The 21,045-nt window shown below is 24.6% G+C and overlaps 1 protein-coding gene across 2 annotated transcripts in view; it reads right to left on the bottom strand.

Annotated features, from left to right (window-relative positions):
• LOC127289700 (rho GTPase-activating protein gacU-like) overlaps positions 1-15,987 on the bottom strand; it is a 48,661-nt gene extending 32,674 nt beyond the window's left edge. Inside the window, exons 1-2 of one of the 2 annotated variants that reach the window (XM_051317793.1) lie at positions 15,610-15,987; positions 11,006-12,635 (exon numbers count right to left, since the gene is read on the bottom strand). In XM_051317793.1, the coding sequence (XP_051173750.1) occupies positions 11,006-12,363 (1,358 nt within the window). In that variant the 5' untranslated portion in view covers positions 12,364-12,635; positions 15,610-15,987. Of the gene's footprint in view, positions 1-11,005; positions 12,636-14,765; positions 14,932-15,609 lie in introns of those variants that run through there. The other variant, XM_051317794.1, reaches the window with a different exon arrangement.
• Positions 15,988-21,045: the final 5,058 nt, after the last annotated feature.

The following is a 21,045-nucleotide window of genomic DNA, read 5'->3' as shown; positions in this document are numbered from 1 at the left end:
GTACTAATAGTACTAGTACTATAAGTACTAATAGAACTATTACTATAAGTACTAATAGTACTAGTACTACAACTACTAATAGTACTAGTACTACAACTACTAATAGTACTACTACTATAAATACTAATAGTACTAGTAGAACTATAACAACTAAACTTTTAGTAGTACCACTGGTAGTACTATTCCTATTAATAGTAGTACTTTAAGTAGTAAGACTATTAGTAGTACTATAACTATTAGTACTTCTACTAACAGCGATAGTACTATAACTACTTATAATACTACTAACAGTCCTACAACCAAAAGTACTACTATTAATAGGGATAGTACTACTAAGAGTACTATTATTAATATGGATTGTTCTACTAATAGTCCCACTAGTAGTTCTTTAACTATTAGTAGTTCTATCACTGTTAGTAGTACTACTAGTTATAGTATCACTAGTAGGAGTAGTACTACTAGTTATAGTATCACTAGTAGGAGTAGTACTACTAGTTATAGTATCACTAGTAGGAGTAGTACTACTAGTTATAGTATCACTAGTAGGAGTAGTACTACTAGTTATAGTATCACTAGTAGGAGTAGTACTATTAGTAGTACTGTCACTAATAGTAGGACTATTACTAGTACTGTCACTAATAGTAGGACTATTAGTAGTAGGACTATTAGTAGTAAGACTATTAGTAGTAGGACTATTAGTAGTAGGACTATTAGTAGTAGTAATACTATTAGTAGGACTATTAGTAGTAGGACTATCTGTAGTAGGACTATTAGTAGTAGAACTTATAGTAGTAGGACTATTAGTAGTAGAACTTATAGTAGTAGGACTATTAGTAGTAGAACTTATAGTAGTAGGACTATTAGTAGTAGAACTTATAGTAGTAGGACTATTAGTAGTACTAGTACAGTATCTATTGTAGTAGTGTAACTTTTAGTAGTACTATTAGTAGTACTTGTACTAATGTTATATTACTAGTACTACTAGTATTTATAGTACTAGAAGTATTTGTAGTACTAGTAGTATTTGTAGTACTAGTAGTATTTGTAGTACTAGTAGTATTTGTAGTATTTGTAGTACTACTAGACTTTATACTACCTGTAGTTATAGTACTACTAAAAGTAGTGGTACTACTAGTAGTAGTGGTACTACTAATAGTAGTGGTACTACTACTAGTACTATTAGTAGTTATAGTACTTGCAGAAATATAGTACTAGTACTGTTACTCGTAGTACTACAAGTGAATATTCCTCTTTGTTAGAGAGAGAAAAAAACGATTTTTAATCCCCTGCTTTAATTAATGATAGAAATTGGCGTATATATTGTATATATGTTGGGAGAGAATGAATGACGTCATTGTTTGGGGGACAATTTCCAAAATGGCGGATGTTACCATAGTCGCGCTACCACTCTTGTTTTTCAAGTCTGCATTCTACTCTTATTTCTCTAGATTTAACGCAGCTAACAACCATTTTCCAAACCCTGTTTTCGACACCATTTCTGCGCCCTCTTCAGAATCACCCTTGGTATCCCCCACGAAATTCCGAACGAACCTTCCTGACCTATGTGTGACCTCCCTGTGTCATTCTAGAGAGAGAGAGTGAGAAGGAGAGAGAAAAGAGAATGACGAAAACACTGGAGAAAGGAAAGACCCAAGGGTTGGAGTTGTGTGCGCAGAAAAACGGATACCAAAATATAATTTTAGATATATTCTGATTCGGTGAATGCATACACTCCTGGAGAACGTTTTTTTTTTTTTTTTTTTTTTTTTTTTTTTTTAAATAATTCCTAATCAAAAAATTTAAGGAAATAGGAAAAAAAATGCAAAACGGAAATACAGAAACAAATACAAAGAAATACAACAAATACAAAAAAAATACAAAACAAATACAAAAAAAAGAGAAAAAGCAAATTTTCGATTGTATTGTATTTTGTATAAAAAATAAGTTATTTTTGTAATTTTCTTAATTAAAAAACAATTTGGTAGAAACATTTACGATTTTTCCATCCTTCCTTTGCCTTTTTTTTTTTTTTTTATTGTCATTGAACTTTATGATCTTCTATCGATCGTCTCTACTGCAAGACCCTTTTGGTGTCTGATGGGAACTCCGCCCCTGACTCAGGGGATAACAATCCAATATGTTTCGCTCTGGGGTATCCATCACTTGTGCGCGCACACACACACACACACATTCACGAAAAAAATAAATAGAAAGACCAACATGCGTCCAATGAGATTAGACTCTCGTTTTTATATATATTTTTTCCAAAAAAAAGTCATTTTACTTTTTGCTTTTAAAAAGTATTAAAATCAAATTAATTTTGATTATACAACAAATTTCTTACTTAAAAATTAATGATTTTTCATTTGGGAAATTATATAATGGAATTATTGGTACTACTGATGGTAAAATCTGGAATTAATAAAATGTTTCTGATATTAAATTTGTTAAACTGCTACTGATTCTGAATTTTGTAAACTACTACTAGTACTAGAGAAATACCTACATAAATGTAAATATTCTTGAATATCAATAAAAAAAAAACGGAAAATTTTCCTTCCCTGCATAATTTTTGAAACATCAGTACGAGAGCATATATTTTCTGTTTCCTTGCGTACAAGAGGAAGTGTGGTACACACTGAAGAGCGTCCTCTGGCCCCTTTCCAGTTGGTACCCGTTTCCAAGGTCATTTTATTTTTGGAATAGTTCGGCAAACCAAAGTTATATTCTGTGGTCTCGGATTTCGCTTGGAAAAGTTATTTCTCGGGCTTTTATTTTTCTATAGGTGTCGAAATCATCTCTCTCTCTCTTTCTCTCTCTTGCTCTCTTTTACGGTCTTTCCGAAGCATCTTTTGCGCGCGCGCGTCCCGCGTCTTAACATACATCTGGCGACCAAATTTTCTTTTACCTCGTCCTTCACTCTCTTCACTTCTCTATATGCCCTAACTATATGAAAAGGGCGTATTAGCAAATGATATTTATTATTCTCCGGTATAAGGAAGCAGGTATGCCTGCGCGTCAAGGTTGAGATTATAGGTTCTTATTCTGAGGCGGGAAAAAAAAAAAAAATTTTGCACTTATATTCCTCAAGCATATGTATTTCTCATATGATTCTAAATTTATTGTATTGATTCTGAATCTGCCTGAAACGATGCTAATGATTCTGTCTAACTGGTACTAATTCTGAATTTAATAAACTGTCACTGATTCTGAATTTGTTAAACTACATCTGACTCTGAATTTGTAATGCTTTTGATAATGTTAAATACCTCTGATTTTGAATATGTTAAACTGATTTTGATTTTGAAATTGTTAAACAGATTCTAATTTTGGATTTTCTTAAACTGCTGTTGATTTTGAATTTGTTAAACTGCTACTGATTCTAAATCTGTTAAACTGCTTCTGATACTTAATTTTTATTTCTAAGCAATTTAATTTCGAATCTTTTAAACTGATTCTGATTCTAAATCTGTTAAACTGCTTCTGATACTTAATTTTTATTTCTAAGCAATCTAATTTCGAATCTTTTAAAAACTGATTCTGATTCTGTATTTATTAAACTGCTTCTGATTTTCTATTAGTTAAACTGATTTTGAATCTGTTAAAGTTATGCTAATGATTCTGTCTAACTGGTACTAATTCTGAATTTGTTAAACTACATCTGACTCTGAATTTGTAATGCTTTTGATAATGTTAAATACCTCTGATTTTGAATATGTTAAACTGATTTTGATTTTGAAACTGTTAAAACAGATTCTAATTTTGGATTTTGTTAAACTGCTGTTGATTTTGAATTTGTTAAACTGCTACTGATTCTAAATCTGTTAAACTGCTTCTGATACTTAATTTTTATTTGTAAGCAATTTAATTTCGAATCTTTTAAACTGCTACTGATTATAAATCTGTTAAACTGCTTCTGATACTTAATTTTTATTTCTAAGCAATCTAATTTCGAATCTTTTAAACTGATTCTGATTCTAAATCTGTTAAACTGCTTCTGATACTTAATTTTTATTTCTAAGCAATTTAATTTCGAATCTTTTAAACTGATTCTGATTCTAAATCTGTTAAACTGCTTCTGATACTTAATTTTCATTTCTAAGCAACCTAATTTCGAATCTTTTAAACTAATTCTGATTCTGTATTTATTAAACTGCTTCTAATTTTCTATTAGTTAAACTGATTTTGAATCTGTTAAAGTACTTCTGATTCTGAAATTCCTAAACTACTTTTGATTTTATTTTCTTATAAATTGCTTCTAATTTTGAATTTATTAACATAAATCTGTTTCCAATTTTTTTTTCACTACTTCTGCTTTTACATTTTATTAAATTCTTCCTAATGATTCTAGTGAAACTTATTTTGATTTTGAATTTTTTTCTACCAATTCTAATGCTGTTAAATAATTTTTATTTTGCACCAAAAAAAAAGAAACCAAATTAAAATGAGAGAAAAAATACAAATTTTATTGTATTAAAGATTTTTCGTCCTTGGTACCAACATTTCGCTTTTCAGTGAATTGGAAGCTTCATTTTTGGTCTCCCTCGAAGTAGAAGATGAAGAAGAAGAGGAAGAAGTGGGGAAACGGTTCTTTGTGGTTCTTTCCCTTGAAAAAAAGTCGATAGAGGTGGCTTTCTCGACCAGATGTCGGTCCTCCAAGACATGCTCAGGAGGAGAAAGAGAGGGGTGCTGCTCTCTCTGGGTTGTAAAAGTTTATTTGTATATGAGAGGCAACTCCATGTGCGTTTTGTATTATTAAAGGCACATTTTTCATAACATTTGAAGAACGTTGGAAAAGGGTAGGGGGGAAGACCAAAATACCTTTTTGCCATTGGTATCAGCAAATGCTATATTTACCTTCTAATTCTAATTTTCTAATTTAAATTTTTTTTCTAAATTTCTTCTAATTCTTTGTCTTCTAATTCTTCTTCCGTTTTTTCATTTTTATATTTGTAAAATTTTTTAAATTTTATAAATTTAATATTTAATTTGCGCAATATTTCTTAAATTTTATTCTTTTAAAGTATTTTCTACTTTAAATACGTAGAAATTTTTGCAGATTTCTATAAGCCCTCAAGGTCCCCCTTTGGTTCCCATTCTTGGTATCACGAACATTGACCATTCCAAATTCTTAGAAGTGAAACTAAACTTGTACCCTACATTTTATATATATATATATATATAAACTCAGGTAACCAATCATCTCTTCAAATTTTCTTAATCTAAGAATTTTAATAGCTTTATCGACCAATATTTTAACTCTCTGTAACTAATTCTTCAACTTAATTTTTAAACTAACTAGTATATATTTAAGAAATTCATGGTAATCACGAAATTTAGTATTTTTAGTCATAAAAATACTTCTAAGTCTTAAAAAAATACTTTTATGATTAAAAAGTATTTATTTATATTTAAAAATTAATCTTAATGACTAAAAAGTATTTTTAGTACTGAAAAGTATTTATTTATGTCTAAAAAGTATTTAGTAATACATATCTACAAAGTATTTTTCCGACCAAAAAGCGAGCCAAAAAGTATTTTTTATGACTACAAAGTATTTTTTATGACTAAAAAGTATTTTTAGTACTGAAAATTATTTTTTTATGACTGAAAAAGTATTTATTAATATCGACAAAGTATTTTTTATGACTAAAAAGTATTATGTATGACCAAAAAGTATTTTTTACGACTAAAAAGTATTTTTTATGACCAAAAAGTATTTTTATGGTAAAAAAATGTATTTATATCAAAGAAGTACTCTTTGTGACTAAAAAGTATTTTTAGTACTGAAAATTATTTATTTATGACTAAAAAAGTATTTATTAATATCTACAAAGTATTTTTTATGACTAAAATGTATTTTTATGACCAAAAAATATTTTTATGGTAAAAAAAAGTATTTATATCAAAGAAGTACTCTTTATGACTAAAAAGTATTTTTAGTACTGAAAATTATTTTTCTATGACTGAAAAAGTATTTATTAATATCGACAAAGTATTTTTTATGACTCAAATGTATTTTTATGACCAAAAAGCGAGACAAAAAGTTTTTTTTATGACCAAAAAGTATTTTTTATGACTAAAAAGTATTTTTTATGACCAAAAAGTATTTTTATGGTAAAAAAATGTATTTATATCAAAGAAGTACTCTTTATGACTAAAAAGTATTTTTAGTACTGAAAATTATTTTTTTATGACTGAAAAAGTATTTATTAATATCGACAAAGTATTTTTTATGACTCAAATGTATTTTTATGACCAAAAAGCGAGACAAAAAGTATTTTTTATGACTAAAAAGTATTTTTTATGACCAAAAAGCGAGACAAAAAGTATTTTTTATGACTAAAAAGTATTTTTTATGACCAAAAAGTATTTTTAGTGCTGAAAATTATATATTTATGACTGAAAAAGTATTTATTAATATCGACAAAGTATTTTTTATCACTAAAATATATTTTTATGACCAAAAAGCGAGACGGAAAGTATTTTTTATGACTAAAAAGTATTTTTTATGACCAAAAAGTATTTTTATGGTAAAAAAAGTATTTATACTTTTCAATTCTAAAAATACTTTTTAGTCATAAATAATAATTCTACTATAAAAATACTATTTGCTTATAAAAATACTTTTTGGTTATAAAAATACTTTTTAGTCATAAAAAATACTTTTCAGTCATAAAACTACTTTTTAGTCATAAAAAATACTTTTTAGTCATAAAGAGTACTTCTTTGATATAAATACATTTTTTTACCATAAAAATACTTTTTGGTCATAAAAAATACTTTTTGGTCATAAAAAATACTTTTTAGTCATAAAAAATACTTTTTTGTTATAAAAAAATACATTTTGGTCATAAAAAATATTTTTCAGATATACATATAAATCCTTTTCCGTTATAAAAATACTTTTTGGTCAGAAAACATAATTTTTAGATATAAATAAAATATTTTTTCGTCGTTTTTATTTAGAAAAAAAAAATTTCATAACATTTTTTTTTTTTTTTTTTTTGCAAAGTAGTCAAACAATGAGGTGCAAGGGAGCAAAAAGAAGTATGTGTATATATGTTCATATAATTACGTCATAGAATATTGCATATGGTATCATTAAAATCTCCGTTACATAGGTTAATGTTGTTCAAGGACATGACCTTGAGGTGTTGTAGGGTATTCATTTCTTTCGAGAAATACACACATAAATGAATATTAGAATGTATATATTTATATATATATGTATATAAATTCGGTCTATAGAACGAGGTTTTATAATGTCCTTGAAAATTGAGAACCTCCAAAATTAACGCGCATCACACGTCACTTTCGTTTTTTTTATGACCCTTTGTATTTTATGACCCTAATTTTTTGGTATTGATGTCAAAGTTAATTTATCTTATAAAAAAAAAAAATTCTATTACGTATAAGAAAATTTACTAGACTGAAAATATTAATTTTATGACCGTATATTTGTTTATGACCAAAAGTATATTTCAAATTGCAAAAAAAAAATATTCTTTTTCAATAAAAAATTCAAGTGGAACTGAAAAAATTTAATTTTATAATCAATTTTCTTATTTTATGACCTATTTTGTATTTTTTTTTTTACCTTTTTTGTATTTTTTTTAACCTATTTTGTATTTTTTAACCTATTTTGTATTTTTATGACCGGTTTTGTAGTTTTATGAACAGATAATAATATTTCTATTCCTTGATAATAATTTGTTAGCTCAATGCCAAAGAAAGATAAACGATTAATAAAAAAAAAAAAAGATGTGTGGGTTGGAAAATATTTTACATTTTCCGGTTATCAGAGAAATTATTACTTTTTGAAATATATTTATTATTATATATACAATATATGTATGTAGTGATGATGATACCTTGGGATTATTTTAGTTTATTGAATAAGCAGTTGTGCGTGCTTTTAGCGTATTTGGAATCATCATCACCACGCAAAGTTGTAACCGGCTGTGCTCTATTGTGACTACTTCAAGCTGCAGCAGAACGTTACCTCGACCTCGATACAAAACATCTTCAAGAAAGAGTGAGAGATAGAGAAAAAAATTTACTCCTACAATATTTTTAAAAAAAAATTTTTTTTTCAAAAATATATGTTTCCTACTTCAATAAATATTAATTGCAAAAAAAACTATTATTTAAAAAGAAATTAAAAAAATAAAAATTTTTTTTAAATTCCCTCTAATTTGTCAAAAAAAATTGTCTCGTCAATGTCACGCGAGATATTTTCACTTTGGAAAATCTCTCACGAATAAAATGAAATTTAACCTTTTATTGTCCTTGAAAATGTTGCGCGCGGACTTCATTTTTTTTTTCTCTCCTCCGCGGCCTAAGTCATATTCTCAAGTGCTTTATCTCAAAACGTATAACGCGCCACAATGTGTGAACCAACGCAGTGGCATTCAATAAAAAATCATTTTTTTTTTTTTTTTTTTCTTCATATGACATGAGACACCAAGTGGAAACGAGACCTTGTACTTTGATCGCTTGATTGTGAAAGCACCAAGAAAGAAGTCGTATGATTACCACAAAGGCATCGCGACACTTTTATCAATTTCCCGTTGGGGAAAAAGTGTTCACAAAAAAGAAAAAAAAAAAATTTTTTTTTTCTTTTTGGTTGAAAAAAATTATTTTCAACCTCAAGAAAATTATTTTCAACCTAAAAAAATTATTTTCAACCTAAAAAAAATATTTTCGACCTAAAAATTTAATTTAAACCTAAAGAAAATTATTTTCAACCTAAAAAAATTATTTTCGACCTAAAAAAATATTTTCAACCTAAAAAAAAATATTTCCAACCTAGAGAAAATTATTATCAACCTAAAGAAAATTATTTTCAACCTAAAAAAAATATATTCTACCTAAAAAAATTATTTTCAACCTAAAGAAAATTATTTTCTACCTAGATAATTATTTTCAACCTAAAGAAAATTCTTTTCAACCTAAAGAAAATTCTTTTCTACTTATCAAATTTATTTTCCATCAAAGAAATTATTTCCAACCTAAAGAAAATTAGTTTTCCACCTAAAATAAATATTCTCCACCAAAAAAATTATTTTCAATCTAAAAAAATATTTTCGACCTAAAAAAATATTTTCAACCTAAAAAAAATATATTCTACCTAAAAAAATTATTTTCAACCTAAAGAAAATTATTTTCTACCTAGATAATTATTTTCAACCTAAAGAAAATTCTTTTCAACCTAAAGAAAATTCTTTTCTACTTATCAAATTTATTTTCCATCAAAGAAATTATTTCCAACCTAAAGAAAATTAGTTTTCCACCTAAAATAAATATTCTCCACCAAAAAAATTATTTTCAACCTAAAAAATATTTTCGACCTAAAAAAATATTTTCAACCTAAAGAAAAATATTTCCAACCTAGAGAAAATTATTATCAACCTAAAGAAAATTATTTTCAACCTAAAAAAATATATTCTACCTAAAAAAATTATTTTCAACCTAAAGAAAATTATTTTCTACCTAAATAATTATTTTCAACCTAAAGAAACTTATTTTCAACCTAAAGAAAATTCTTTTCCACCTATCAAATTTATTTTCCATCAAAGAAGTTATTTCCAACCTAAAGAAAATTAGTTTTCCACCTAAAATAAATATTCTCCACCAAAAAAAAATTATTTTCAACGTAAAGAAAATTATTTTCTACCTAAAAAATTATTTTCAACTTAAAACCCGAAAGTTTTTTTCAACCTAAAGAAAATTATTAACAACCTAAAAAAATTATTTCCAAACTAAAACAGAAAGAAAATTTTCGGATAGACTGAAAATATTTTTTTTAGGTTGGAGATAATTTTATTAGGTTGAAAAAAATTTTTTAGGTTGAAAATTATTTTCTTGAATTTGTAAAGAATTTTCTATAGGTTTAAAATACTTTTCTGTAAGTTAAAAATAATTTTCTTTAGGTTAGAAATAATTTTTTAAGTTAAAAAGAATTTTTCTTTTTATGTTGGAAATAATTTTTTAGGTTGAAAATAATTTACTTTTGGTTGGAAATAATTTTTTATGTTCAAAATAATTTTTTTTATGTTGAAATTTTTTTTTATGTTGAAAATAATTTTTTTGGTGGAAAATAATTTTTATAGGTTAAAAATAATTTGCTTCAAGTACAAAATATTTTCTTTAGGATAAAAAAATTGTTTTTAGGTTGAAAATAATTTTCTCTAGGTTGAAAATAATTTTTTTTTTGTGGAGAATAATTATTTTAGGTGGAAAACTAATTTTCTTCAGATTGGAAATAATTTCTTTAATGGAAAATAAATTTGATAGGTGGAAAAGAATTTTCTTTAGGTTGAAAAGTATTTTTTAGGTTGAAAATAATTTTCTTTAAGTTGAAAAATGTTTTTTAGGTTGAAAAAATTTTTTCTTTAGATTGGAAATAATTTCTTTGATGGAAAATAAATTTTTATAGGTGGAAAAGAATTTTCTTTAGGTTGGAAATAATTTTTAAGTTTAAAAAGAATTTTCTTTAGCTTGGAAATAATTTTTAAGTTTAAAAAGAATTTTCTTTAGCTTGGAAATAATTTTTTAGGTTAAAAATAATTTTCTTTAGGTTGAAAATAATTTTCTTTATCTCGCAAATAATTTTTTTTTAAAGTTTAATTTTGCATTTTTCAAATTTAATCGTTAAATTTTTGAATTTTGCGCTTCTTAAAATTTCCCGCCTTTTTTTAAAAAAAAAAACCGTTATTTTTCTAATTTTTCCGCTGGTTTCGGACAAAATTTTTACCATTAAATTAAAATTACCACTTTAATAATTTTAATCTTTTTTCACCAATTCTTTTCCCGCCATTTTTTTTTTTACTAAAGGCAGAAATTTAAAAAATGCGCGGGAAAATTCAAAAAACATTTTTGTCAATTTTTTCCAATTCAGTTAAATAAATAGAAATTTTTCTATAATTCCTACAAAAAAAAAATATGGAACAAAAAACAAATTTCCAATAATTTATAAATTCAAAAAAAAAAAAAAACTCACCATTTAATGCTCCGCTTAATAATATGGTTGACAATTTGACGACGTTTCCGTGACGACGTTAATTCCGTGGATTCTTGTCTTTTGACCTTCCTCTCAGTGATGGTTTCCTTCATTGATTCATGGTTCTCATCTTCATCATCATTATCATCCATGTCCGGGTCTGAAAAATGTGTATTATCGACATTTGCAGATTCCTTTACCCATTGAGCCACATGATCATCGGTCGGTAATGTAGATTCCGCGCCAAGTTCATCGTCATTTATCAATTCTGTTACTGCCGTCGGTTCACCTACAATACCGACAATAAATTTTGGTTCTTCAATATTATTAAAATTATCCTCGATAATTTTTTTCTTTTCCATTATTGTAATTGATGATTCATTTTTTATATTCTCTTCTTTTTTATCCACTTGACAATCGGATAGTAATGGTAAATTTTCTATTTTTTTTGAACTAAAATTTTCCATTATAATTAATTCTGAATTTTCAATAGTTGATATTTTATTTGATTTCGAGTCAATTGGAGAAATTTCTGATTTTTCAATGATTTTTTCTGGTGTATTTTCAATAGAAACTGGTGGTTCTTTGATTGGTGAATTTTTCTCCTGATTCTCATTAGTGTTTGGTGAATTTACTAGAGATGTTTTTTCTATTGGTGGATTTTTGTCGTTGACACTTGTGATTGGTGCGCTTCCATTGGAACCGTCTTCTATTGGTTTATTTCCACTGGATTCTTTAATTTCTACTTCCTGTTTTATATTTTCGTTTTTCACTTCCTGTTGATAATTTTCATTATGTTTCACCTCCTCCTGATGATTTTCAACCACCTGCAATTTTTCTCCCTTATCGGAATTTTTATCATTCTTATCGGAATTTTCATCAATCTTATCGGAATTTTCATCAATTTTCTCGAAATTTTCTTCATTCTTCACGGAATTTTCATCTATTTTCATTTCCTGATGTAATTTTACATTTTCCTCCACGAAAATTTCATCTTTCTTCACCTCCTCATTGGAATCTTCATCTTTGTCAATTTTTAAATTAATATTTTCATCCTCCCCACTATCAAGATTTTCCTCATCCTCAGGATTTACAATTTTTTTCTCATCTTTATTGTTCATTTTTTCTTCTTTCGAATCAAATTCTTTTTCATGATTTTTCACAATTAATTCAATAACTTCTGTGGAAGACTTTGGAGATTTTTTTGAATCAGGACTCGATGGCTGTGAATCGTTACCATTTGTTGTTGTCTGCTTGAGTTGAGAACAATGGACCGATGATTTTTTCTCAACATCGCATAATTTTACATCATCCATTTCCGTTTCGAGTGTTAAACTCTCACTTTGGTCCTTGGTCATGATTTTTAAATTCTTTTATGTTTTATGATTAATAATTAATTATTTCATCTATTCGCTCATCTTTTTTTTTTTGAGATGTAAAGGTCGAGTGTTTCTCTTTCTCTCTCTCTCTCTCTCTTGGCAAGAACCTTGTGGGCTATTTTTTTTTTGTTTACAAGAATTTAATGTTGTGACCTTGAGAAAAATTGCGTAAATCTTGTCCAGACAATATAGAGAAGAATGACGGAAATTTTTCCGCAACTAAATTACGTCCCTTATCCTTGCTCCGGATTCTAAAACAGAAAAAAAAATTTTTTTTGTTAATATTTAAGTTTAAAATTAATTATTTATTTACTATTACTATTATTATTGTTATTTTTTTTTATTATTTATTTATTTATTAATTTACGTTTTACATATTTTTCTAATTCAACCAATCGGAAATTAACAGGAAATTTATGATTTTGTTTTTTTTTTTATACCGATATTGATTAATTTGTGTGGATAGACCCTTAGGGTAAGAAAAAAATGTTTTGCTTTAATTTTAGGTTAATTAAGGTCAAGCGCCTGTAAATAGGCAACCTGTCTGCTGGTTGCTATGGTAACATTCAAGAGTAAAAGAAAGACAGACAACTTGATTTTCTCTCTCTTGTTCTCTTATTGATTTTCATTTACCATGGCAAGCTAACAATTTTCACAAGTGTAAAACCACCTTTATGATAAAACATCCGAAATGTGAAACAGTAAAAAACCGTTGTACTGTGAATGGACCTTTAAGGTAGGGAAAAAATAAAATTTTTACATTTAATTTTAGGTTAATTAAAGTCAAACGCCTGTAAATAGGCAATTTGTCTGACGGTTGCTATGGTAATATTGAAAAGTAAGAGAGAGATAGAGAATTTGACCCTGCTCTCACTTCCTCTTATTGATTATCAGTTACCATGGCAACCTGATAATTTTAAGAGCGCAGGTGTGAAAGTACCTTTATGATAAAACATCCGAAATGTGAAACAGTAAAAAATGATTAAACTGTGAATAAACCCTTAAGGTGAAAAAAAATCAATACTATGTAAATATTTTTATAATTAGGCTAAATACACAATAAAATCGTAAAACATAAATCGTAATTTTTTTACATGAAATAGAAAAGGATAGATATAGTATTTTTGCCCCCCCCCTCTCTCTCTCTCTTATTCTTACGTTTTACATTTTACGATTTAGGATAAACAATGTGATTAGGCCAATTCTACAATTTTAAAAACTAGAGCATCCGAAATGTGAAATATTTATTCTTTGCAAATTTTCGAAATTTTAAAATATATATTACATATAATTTATTAAAAAATGTATATAAAAAAAATCTTTATTTATTAATATTAATAAACAAAATTTTAAAATAATTCTTTGTAAACAAATAATGATAATATTAATTTATCGAGACAATATGCAATTTGATTCTACGTTAATAAAAGGAAATCGCAATTAAAATTTTTATACTTAATTGTAAAACAAAATTTTTGAAAATATTAAAAAAAAAAAAAATTTTTTTAATTTTTAATAATTTTTTTTGCTAAACGAATTTTAATCCTAATAAAATTTATCAAAAATCGAGCAGTTCAATGTATAATAAAAAAATACTATATAAAAATTTGATTAAAAAAATTTATGTTTATCATTAAAATTTATTTAAAAAAAATAAAAATTGAGTTTCAAAAATATTTTTTGCAAACAAAATGATGATGAAAATTTTAATTTCGAAACATTGGAGAAAATTTATTAGTATCTATTTATGTCCGCAATTGTCATTATTTTCATTATTAACCTAAATTTTTATGATTTACTCGTGAACGTTAAATTATTTTTGACTAATGACAGTGTTTTAATCTTTCTTGTTTAGAAAATAATTGAAAGGATAAAAAATATTAAAAAAAAAAAAAAATTCAAATAGTGTAAATTTTTTTTTTTAAGGTTATGTCGAATATTTAATTTCTGTGATTAAAATAATAAAACGTCGCTTATTACTAGATAATTAAAATAATAAGCGACATTTTATTATTTTAATCATAGAAATTAAATATTCGACATAACCTCAAAAAAAAAATTCTTTAGCAAAACGGAAAAAATTTAATAAGATCACTATGTTTACTGCTATTGACAGTATCAGAATAGGCATCATAATCATTATTATTATCATTATCATCATTATTATCATTATTATTATCATTATCATCATTATTATCATTATTATTGTCATTATTATTATATCATTATTATCATTGTCATTATTAATACTATTATTATTTTTATCATTACCGTCATTCGTTATCATTATCATCAATGTTATCATTATCATTATTGTCATTATTATTATTATTATTATTATTATTATTATTATTAAAAAGTAATCTTCTCGAACTGCTTACCTTCTCGATCAATCTTAAAGCGCAAATACATATATGTAAACTACTGTGAGAGGTTAGCTTCTATGTATATATGTATGTATATGTATATGCATCTACTGTCCTTGAGGCACAAAAAGTAATATAGTGTTTTAAAAAAGAAAATTTAATTTCCAGTAGTAATAATAATATTGTCACTAATCGGAAGAAAAATTGTCAAATTTACATTATTATTATTATTATTAAAAAATAAATAAAATTTTTTTAAAAATTATTTTCCAGTGAAATATATATTTTTAAATATAGACTGAAAAATAAGAAAATATTAACCAATTCTCATTATAGTTTCGTCGCGCGCAAGATTCTCAGAAATAATATATTCTCGTTCACAGTGCATCTATGTATTTATGTATATGTATATGTATATATATATATATATATATGTATATGCAACCCAACAGAGATGAGAAGGTCATTAGAACTCACTTTCGGAACACAAGCCGGTATTTTTTTTTTTCTCCACATATATATTTCTATTATGTTTTTATTAACACACACGCACAGGGGATTCGTTGATTTTTTTTTCGTATCGACCAATCAGAGGCGTGACCAAATGATTTTTTTTTTCATATTAAATAATAAAACGGAATACCGGCTGATAATTTTTTTAATCTCCAAAATTGGTCAATTTAAAAATTTTAAAAAAAATTTCGCTTTTGCAAATTTTTTTTTTTTTGTAAATAAAAAAATAGGAAAATTATTGTCGAGTTTATGAAATCAGTTTTTTTTAAAAATTATTTTATAGAAAATTTCCCCCTCCACCCCCTTACCAAAGAAATTCTCAACTCTCACTCTCTATCTCACTTACTCTCATTCACGTTGTTCCAGTTAAGGCCGGCACAAAATGGCCGATTTTTGCACAACACATTTTTTGTATTATCGTCGAAAAATTTTAATCGCGATATCTATTTTTTTATTTAGTGTCTTTTTTTGGAGGATTTTTAAAAATCATCACGATTTAATGTTGCGATAGAAAGAATTGAGGAAACACAGATTTAAAATTTGAGTGATATTAGGTGTACATATATATATATATGTTGGTTTTTTTTATTATCTTTTTTTTGTATTTTTTGATGACATTCACTTGTGACATCCGATCGCTCTCAATATTCTTTTGTACGCGACGACCTACTCGGGTCGTCGGACCGAGTTACCACGAGACATGACGAAGTGAATGGAATAATTTTCACTGAGGCTCAACCCTTCGCAAGCTCAATTTCATTGTCTGTGTGGCAACAATTGAGCGACATCTGTGTTGGAATGGAAATTTTTTTTTTAATTTTTCTTCTCTGTCGATAAATAGGTTGAACATTTTTTTAGGTATTAAAAAATTAATATAATAATTCTTTTTTTTTTGTTTCAGGTGACTGTGGACGTGAAAGAGAATTAAAATAAGAAAGCAGTTTCCGAAAAAAAAGTTTGTTTAATATTAACGATGAATAATGAAAATAATGTTACTGCAATACCGATCGTTGGAAATTTACTGACGTTACCATTATAGTCACTAGATGTTAGTGTAAATAGTTTCTAGTAACTTCTTATATGCATATATAAAAATAAAATTATATAATTTTTTTTAGATTCGACTGTGAACGTGAAAGAAGGATCAAAAAAGAGGTTCCCAAAAAAAAGGTTTGTTTTATATTAATGATGAATAATAAAAAAAATGTTACTACATTACCGACCGTTGAAAACGTAGTGACTATTGTTGTCACCAGATGTCAGTGTAAACAGTTTTCCCTTAACCTGTCTGTCTTTCCATATATATATAGACGCATTTTACACGGGATAAAATCGATAAAATAGCAAAATTCATTCGCCATTTTGAATATTTTGGAAAATTTACATAATACCTAAAACTTTAAAATTGTGATTAGAGACGATTTTTTATTAAAATAATTCTTTGTCCTACTGAACTAGAATCTTAAAAAATAAATTGTTTATACAAAAAGGTACCTTTTTTCAAAAACTGCAAAAAGGCAAAACAATTTTTTTTTTTAAAAATCACAATAGTGGAAAAAATTTTCAAAAATTAAAACTTTTTACATTGGGGTTTATTCGGGGACGTGGATTCTGAATCCAAAGTATTTTTCAAAATTCAAAATGGCGGATGCAATATGGCGGAGACAAAAAATTAAAATTGCAATCGAATTCGCTTTGGGGTTTTCGAGTTTTCGGTATTTGTTTTTTAAAATGGCTGATTATTATTTTTAATATTTTTTTTAAAATACGACTATATAGAAAATTTTTTAATATAACCTATGTATTGGACTAATGTAACGGAATGAATTACGACTATATATATATACAACGTAATTACTAATGAATTAATTAATTATTAAGCTTAGAGTTGTTTCTAATGGATGGGATTTTCGATTCAATTATTCAATAACAATATTATCAATTTATCTGATTTTCTCTCCTTTCAACTATACATATTATAAGTAAGCCATTAACGTATATAGGTATACATGGTAATAATAATTATTATTTATTCAATTCAATTTATTATATATATTCAATTAGATGCATTCATTCTAAACACTTATTAATTATTTTCTATATTTAAAAAAATCTTATTGCAAAGAACTTTTTAAATTAAATTTTTTTTTGATTTTTTTAATTTACGTTAAAGTTGTTTAGGCAGAGTCAAATTCTCAAACAGTAAGTTTAAAGAAAGTATTCGACTTGGATAAGAAATAAATAACAACTCATATATGACATTGCAGTAATTATTTTATATTTATATTCGTAGAATACTTGTGTTTTATAATAATAATATTAATAATAATTGTAATTAATATAATAATAATAATAATAATACCCAAAAAAGTATATACATTTATAATTTATATATATATTTTTTAAATATATATATATCAACAAAATAATTTCCTAATCGCATTATATATTATATATAATAACCTTCTAGAATATTTTTTTTATATATATAATCTACAGATTGAAACAGTCTAGTAGTTTGATCCTAAAAATCCATTAGTTTTTTTTTGCGATTTAATTTTCTTTAATTTCTTTCCATTTTTTTTTTTTTGCTTTTCTTTTTGATAACCTAGAAAAAAATTTCTTTTTTACATACTCTTCATAAATGAGAAAGTATTTTTATTCCTTTATTCCATACATTCACAGCGAATAAATAAAACGCAGCAATAAATTAAAAATTTATTGCACATTATTGCATTTTTATTAACGACACAAAACAATTTTTTTTATAACTTATTAAAATGAAATAAATTTAATTATGTAACATTTATTTTTTTTTACAGTGACATAAAAAAAACATCAATATACAATGTCTTTTTATGTGTACGACGAGTGTGGAAAGCAATTGTAGCAATTTTGCACGAATGCAAAACAAAAAAATGCAAGAGATGCAAAAAAAAAAATATATTTTATGTATTATATAAATTAATAATTATTAATTAATAATCAGTAAAAAAAAAATTAAAGCAAAATTACTACTATTGTTTTACACCTGTGAAAAATATTACGCTTTTTTTTCAACTTATATTTAAACAGAAATTTGTACAATATGTAATATCGTTTTTGTAATTATATAACGAAATTTAATTTTTTCTTTCTACATCAAAAATAATTTAAAAAAAAGAAACAAAAAAAACAATGAATAAACATTAAAAATATTATATTCAACATATACATTTCGCATATATTCGCATTAAAATGAAAAAACATATCTTTTCGTTTTTTTTACTGCGCGCGCACATTCAACAAATAAACCATATTCATTTACATTTATAATATGGCGAGAGATTTACAACATTTCCATCTTGGTATATATTTAGTAATATTATAAATATGTGTGAGATATCGAATTTAATTTTACATTTATAGTATTATGAGTTTTATTTATATTTTTTGTTTTACTGTTGTGGCAATTTTTTTTTTCTATATATAGGAATATTGTAATTTTTTCAATGAAGATTTTAATAATTTTTTCGTTCCATTTCCATGTTCCTTTTTCTGTAATTAACTGATTTTTTTTTTAAATTTTACTTGTTTTAGGAATAAAAAATTTGTAATTTAAAAAATTATTAAAAAGAGGAAGGTTTCTAAAGATGGAAAAATTAGAGGTTATGTTTATAATATAGTTTTACCTTGATTAAATGTTTTATTATAATATATTTTTTATTTTGTTTCAGATGACTGAGGACGAGAAAGAGGATAAAAAAGTGAAGCGGTTTCCAGAAAAAAAGGTTGTTTTATATTAATGATGAATAATACAAATAATAATTTTGAATTTACAAAATTATAAAAATAGGGACTTTTAGGCTGTGTGCACAATAGGCTGCTTATGTTAATAGTATACATAAGACGTCCATTGTAAACACAGCCTTAATCAAGGTGAAACAATCATAACCTATAATTTTTTTTTATAAATTTTATAATATAATAATAATAATAAATAATAATATAATATTATTATATATATTATATAATATTTTATTGTATATATTATGTATATATAGGTATATATAATATAAAATATTTAAAAAATTATAGGTTATGTTTATGATTTTATAAAAATAAAACAGATTTTTAAAAAATGAAAATTTATGAAAAATCTCACACTTAATGAAATAGTTTTTTTTTTTTTTTTTTTTTTGATTTTGTAGCAGTGGTTTGATTGAAAATTAATTTATCGATGAAATTTTTCCTATATATATATATCTTATACATCATATTATACAGTTGTAAAATATTTTTGAAGCTACTTAAAAAAGGTCGTTCTTTTTTTTGGAATTCATTATTATCTCTCTTTCATTCAATCACACATTTTTTTATTATTATTTTTTTTTTTTTACTATTTCACTATCTACAGTACATTGTGCTTGCTTTTTTTTTGCTTAATTAATTTCTTAGTTTTCAAAAAAATTCACTCTTAAATAAATATATATTTATTTATTGAAATAGCACCTTTCATATAATGATTCCTTCATTTTTTATTTTTAAATCTAGACTTTTATTTATTTAAAAATAAAATATTATCACGAGCTTTTTACTTTTTCTCACCGAAAAAATTCCGCAACAATACCAATTTTTCAATCCCCTTTTTTCTCCTTAAAAAATTCACTATTTAGAACAAAAAAAAAAAAATGAATTAATAGTTTTTTTGAAAAATAATTTTGTTAATTTATAATTTTTTAATTAAATTAACAAATAATATGTTAATTAATTCTAGTAAATTAATAAATAATTAGATAATTAATTTAATTGAATTAATCAATGAATAAAAATTAAATTTTTTTATATATTTATTGTCTTAACTGTTTTTTTTTTGTTTCAACTCTATTTTTAAAGTGAAAAAATAAATTCATAAAAAATATTGGAGAAAGAGAGGTGCATTATTATTTTTTTTTCTCGCAGCAACTATATATATATATATTAGAAGTAAGTAAAGTCGTTTTTGGTCAGACGCACATTCTCGAAGCTATCGACAGTCTTACAATACGTTTATAAGACTAGGGGAAAATTTTATTAACTATATTATGTATAGTTATATATATATATATAGTATGACTAAAATTTATCTACAAAAATTACAAAGCATTTTTTTTTTAATAATTTTTTTTGTCTATATCGAGATTTTCATCTTTTTTTAAAAAAATTTAATAATAATAATAATAATAATAAAGTAAATTAAATTTAAATAAGTAATTATGATTAAAAAATTAATTGTAAATTTATAATTAAAATATTTATTATCATTATAATCACAAAATTACTTATTATTAAAATTATAATTACAAAATTACTTATTATTATTATTATTATTATTATTATTATTATAATTATAATTACAAAATTATAAAAATTAATTTTGAATCAATTTACAGTGATATTAATTGGAAATAATTTTAAATTTTAAATTTACATACATATATTATATATTTTTTTAAATATTTAAAAAAAAGATGTTTTTTATAACCTCAATTTGACGAGAGATTAATGTTTGATTTTAAGTGCAAAATAAAAATATTTCTTTTTATAATTTCAAAAAAAAATTTTTTTTTGATTTTTCTATTTCTACTATTTTTTTTACCTACTTTTTTTCTTTTTTAAGAAAAAAAAATGAAATAGGTTCTTTAGTTACAAAATGCCTTATTGACTGCTGACATTATCTATATATTTTATATATTTTATGTATTTTATATATATATATATATATATATATATATATATATATATATATATATATATATATATA

The sequence above is a fragment of the Leptopilina boulardi genome, unplaced genomic scaffold, assembly GCF_019393585.1.
Source record: "Leptopilina boulardi isolate dan_hultmark-lab unplaced genomic scaffold, ZJU_Lbou_2.1 LbouV2_5, whole genome shotgun sequence".
Taxonomy (NCBI): Eukaryota; Metazoa; Arthropoda; class Insecta; order Hymenoptera; family Figitidae; genus Leptopilina; species Leptopilina boulardi.
This window is presented reverse-complemented; position numbering and strand designations above follow the sequence as displayed.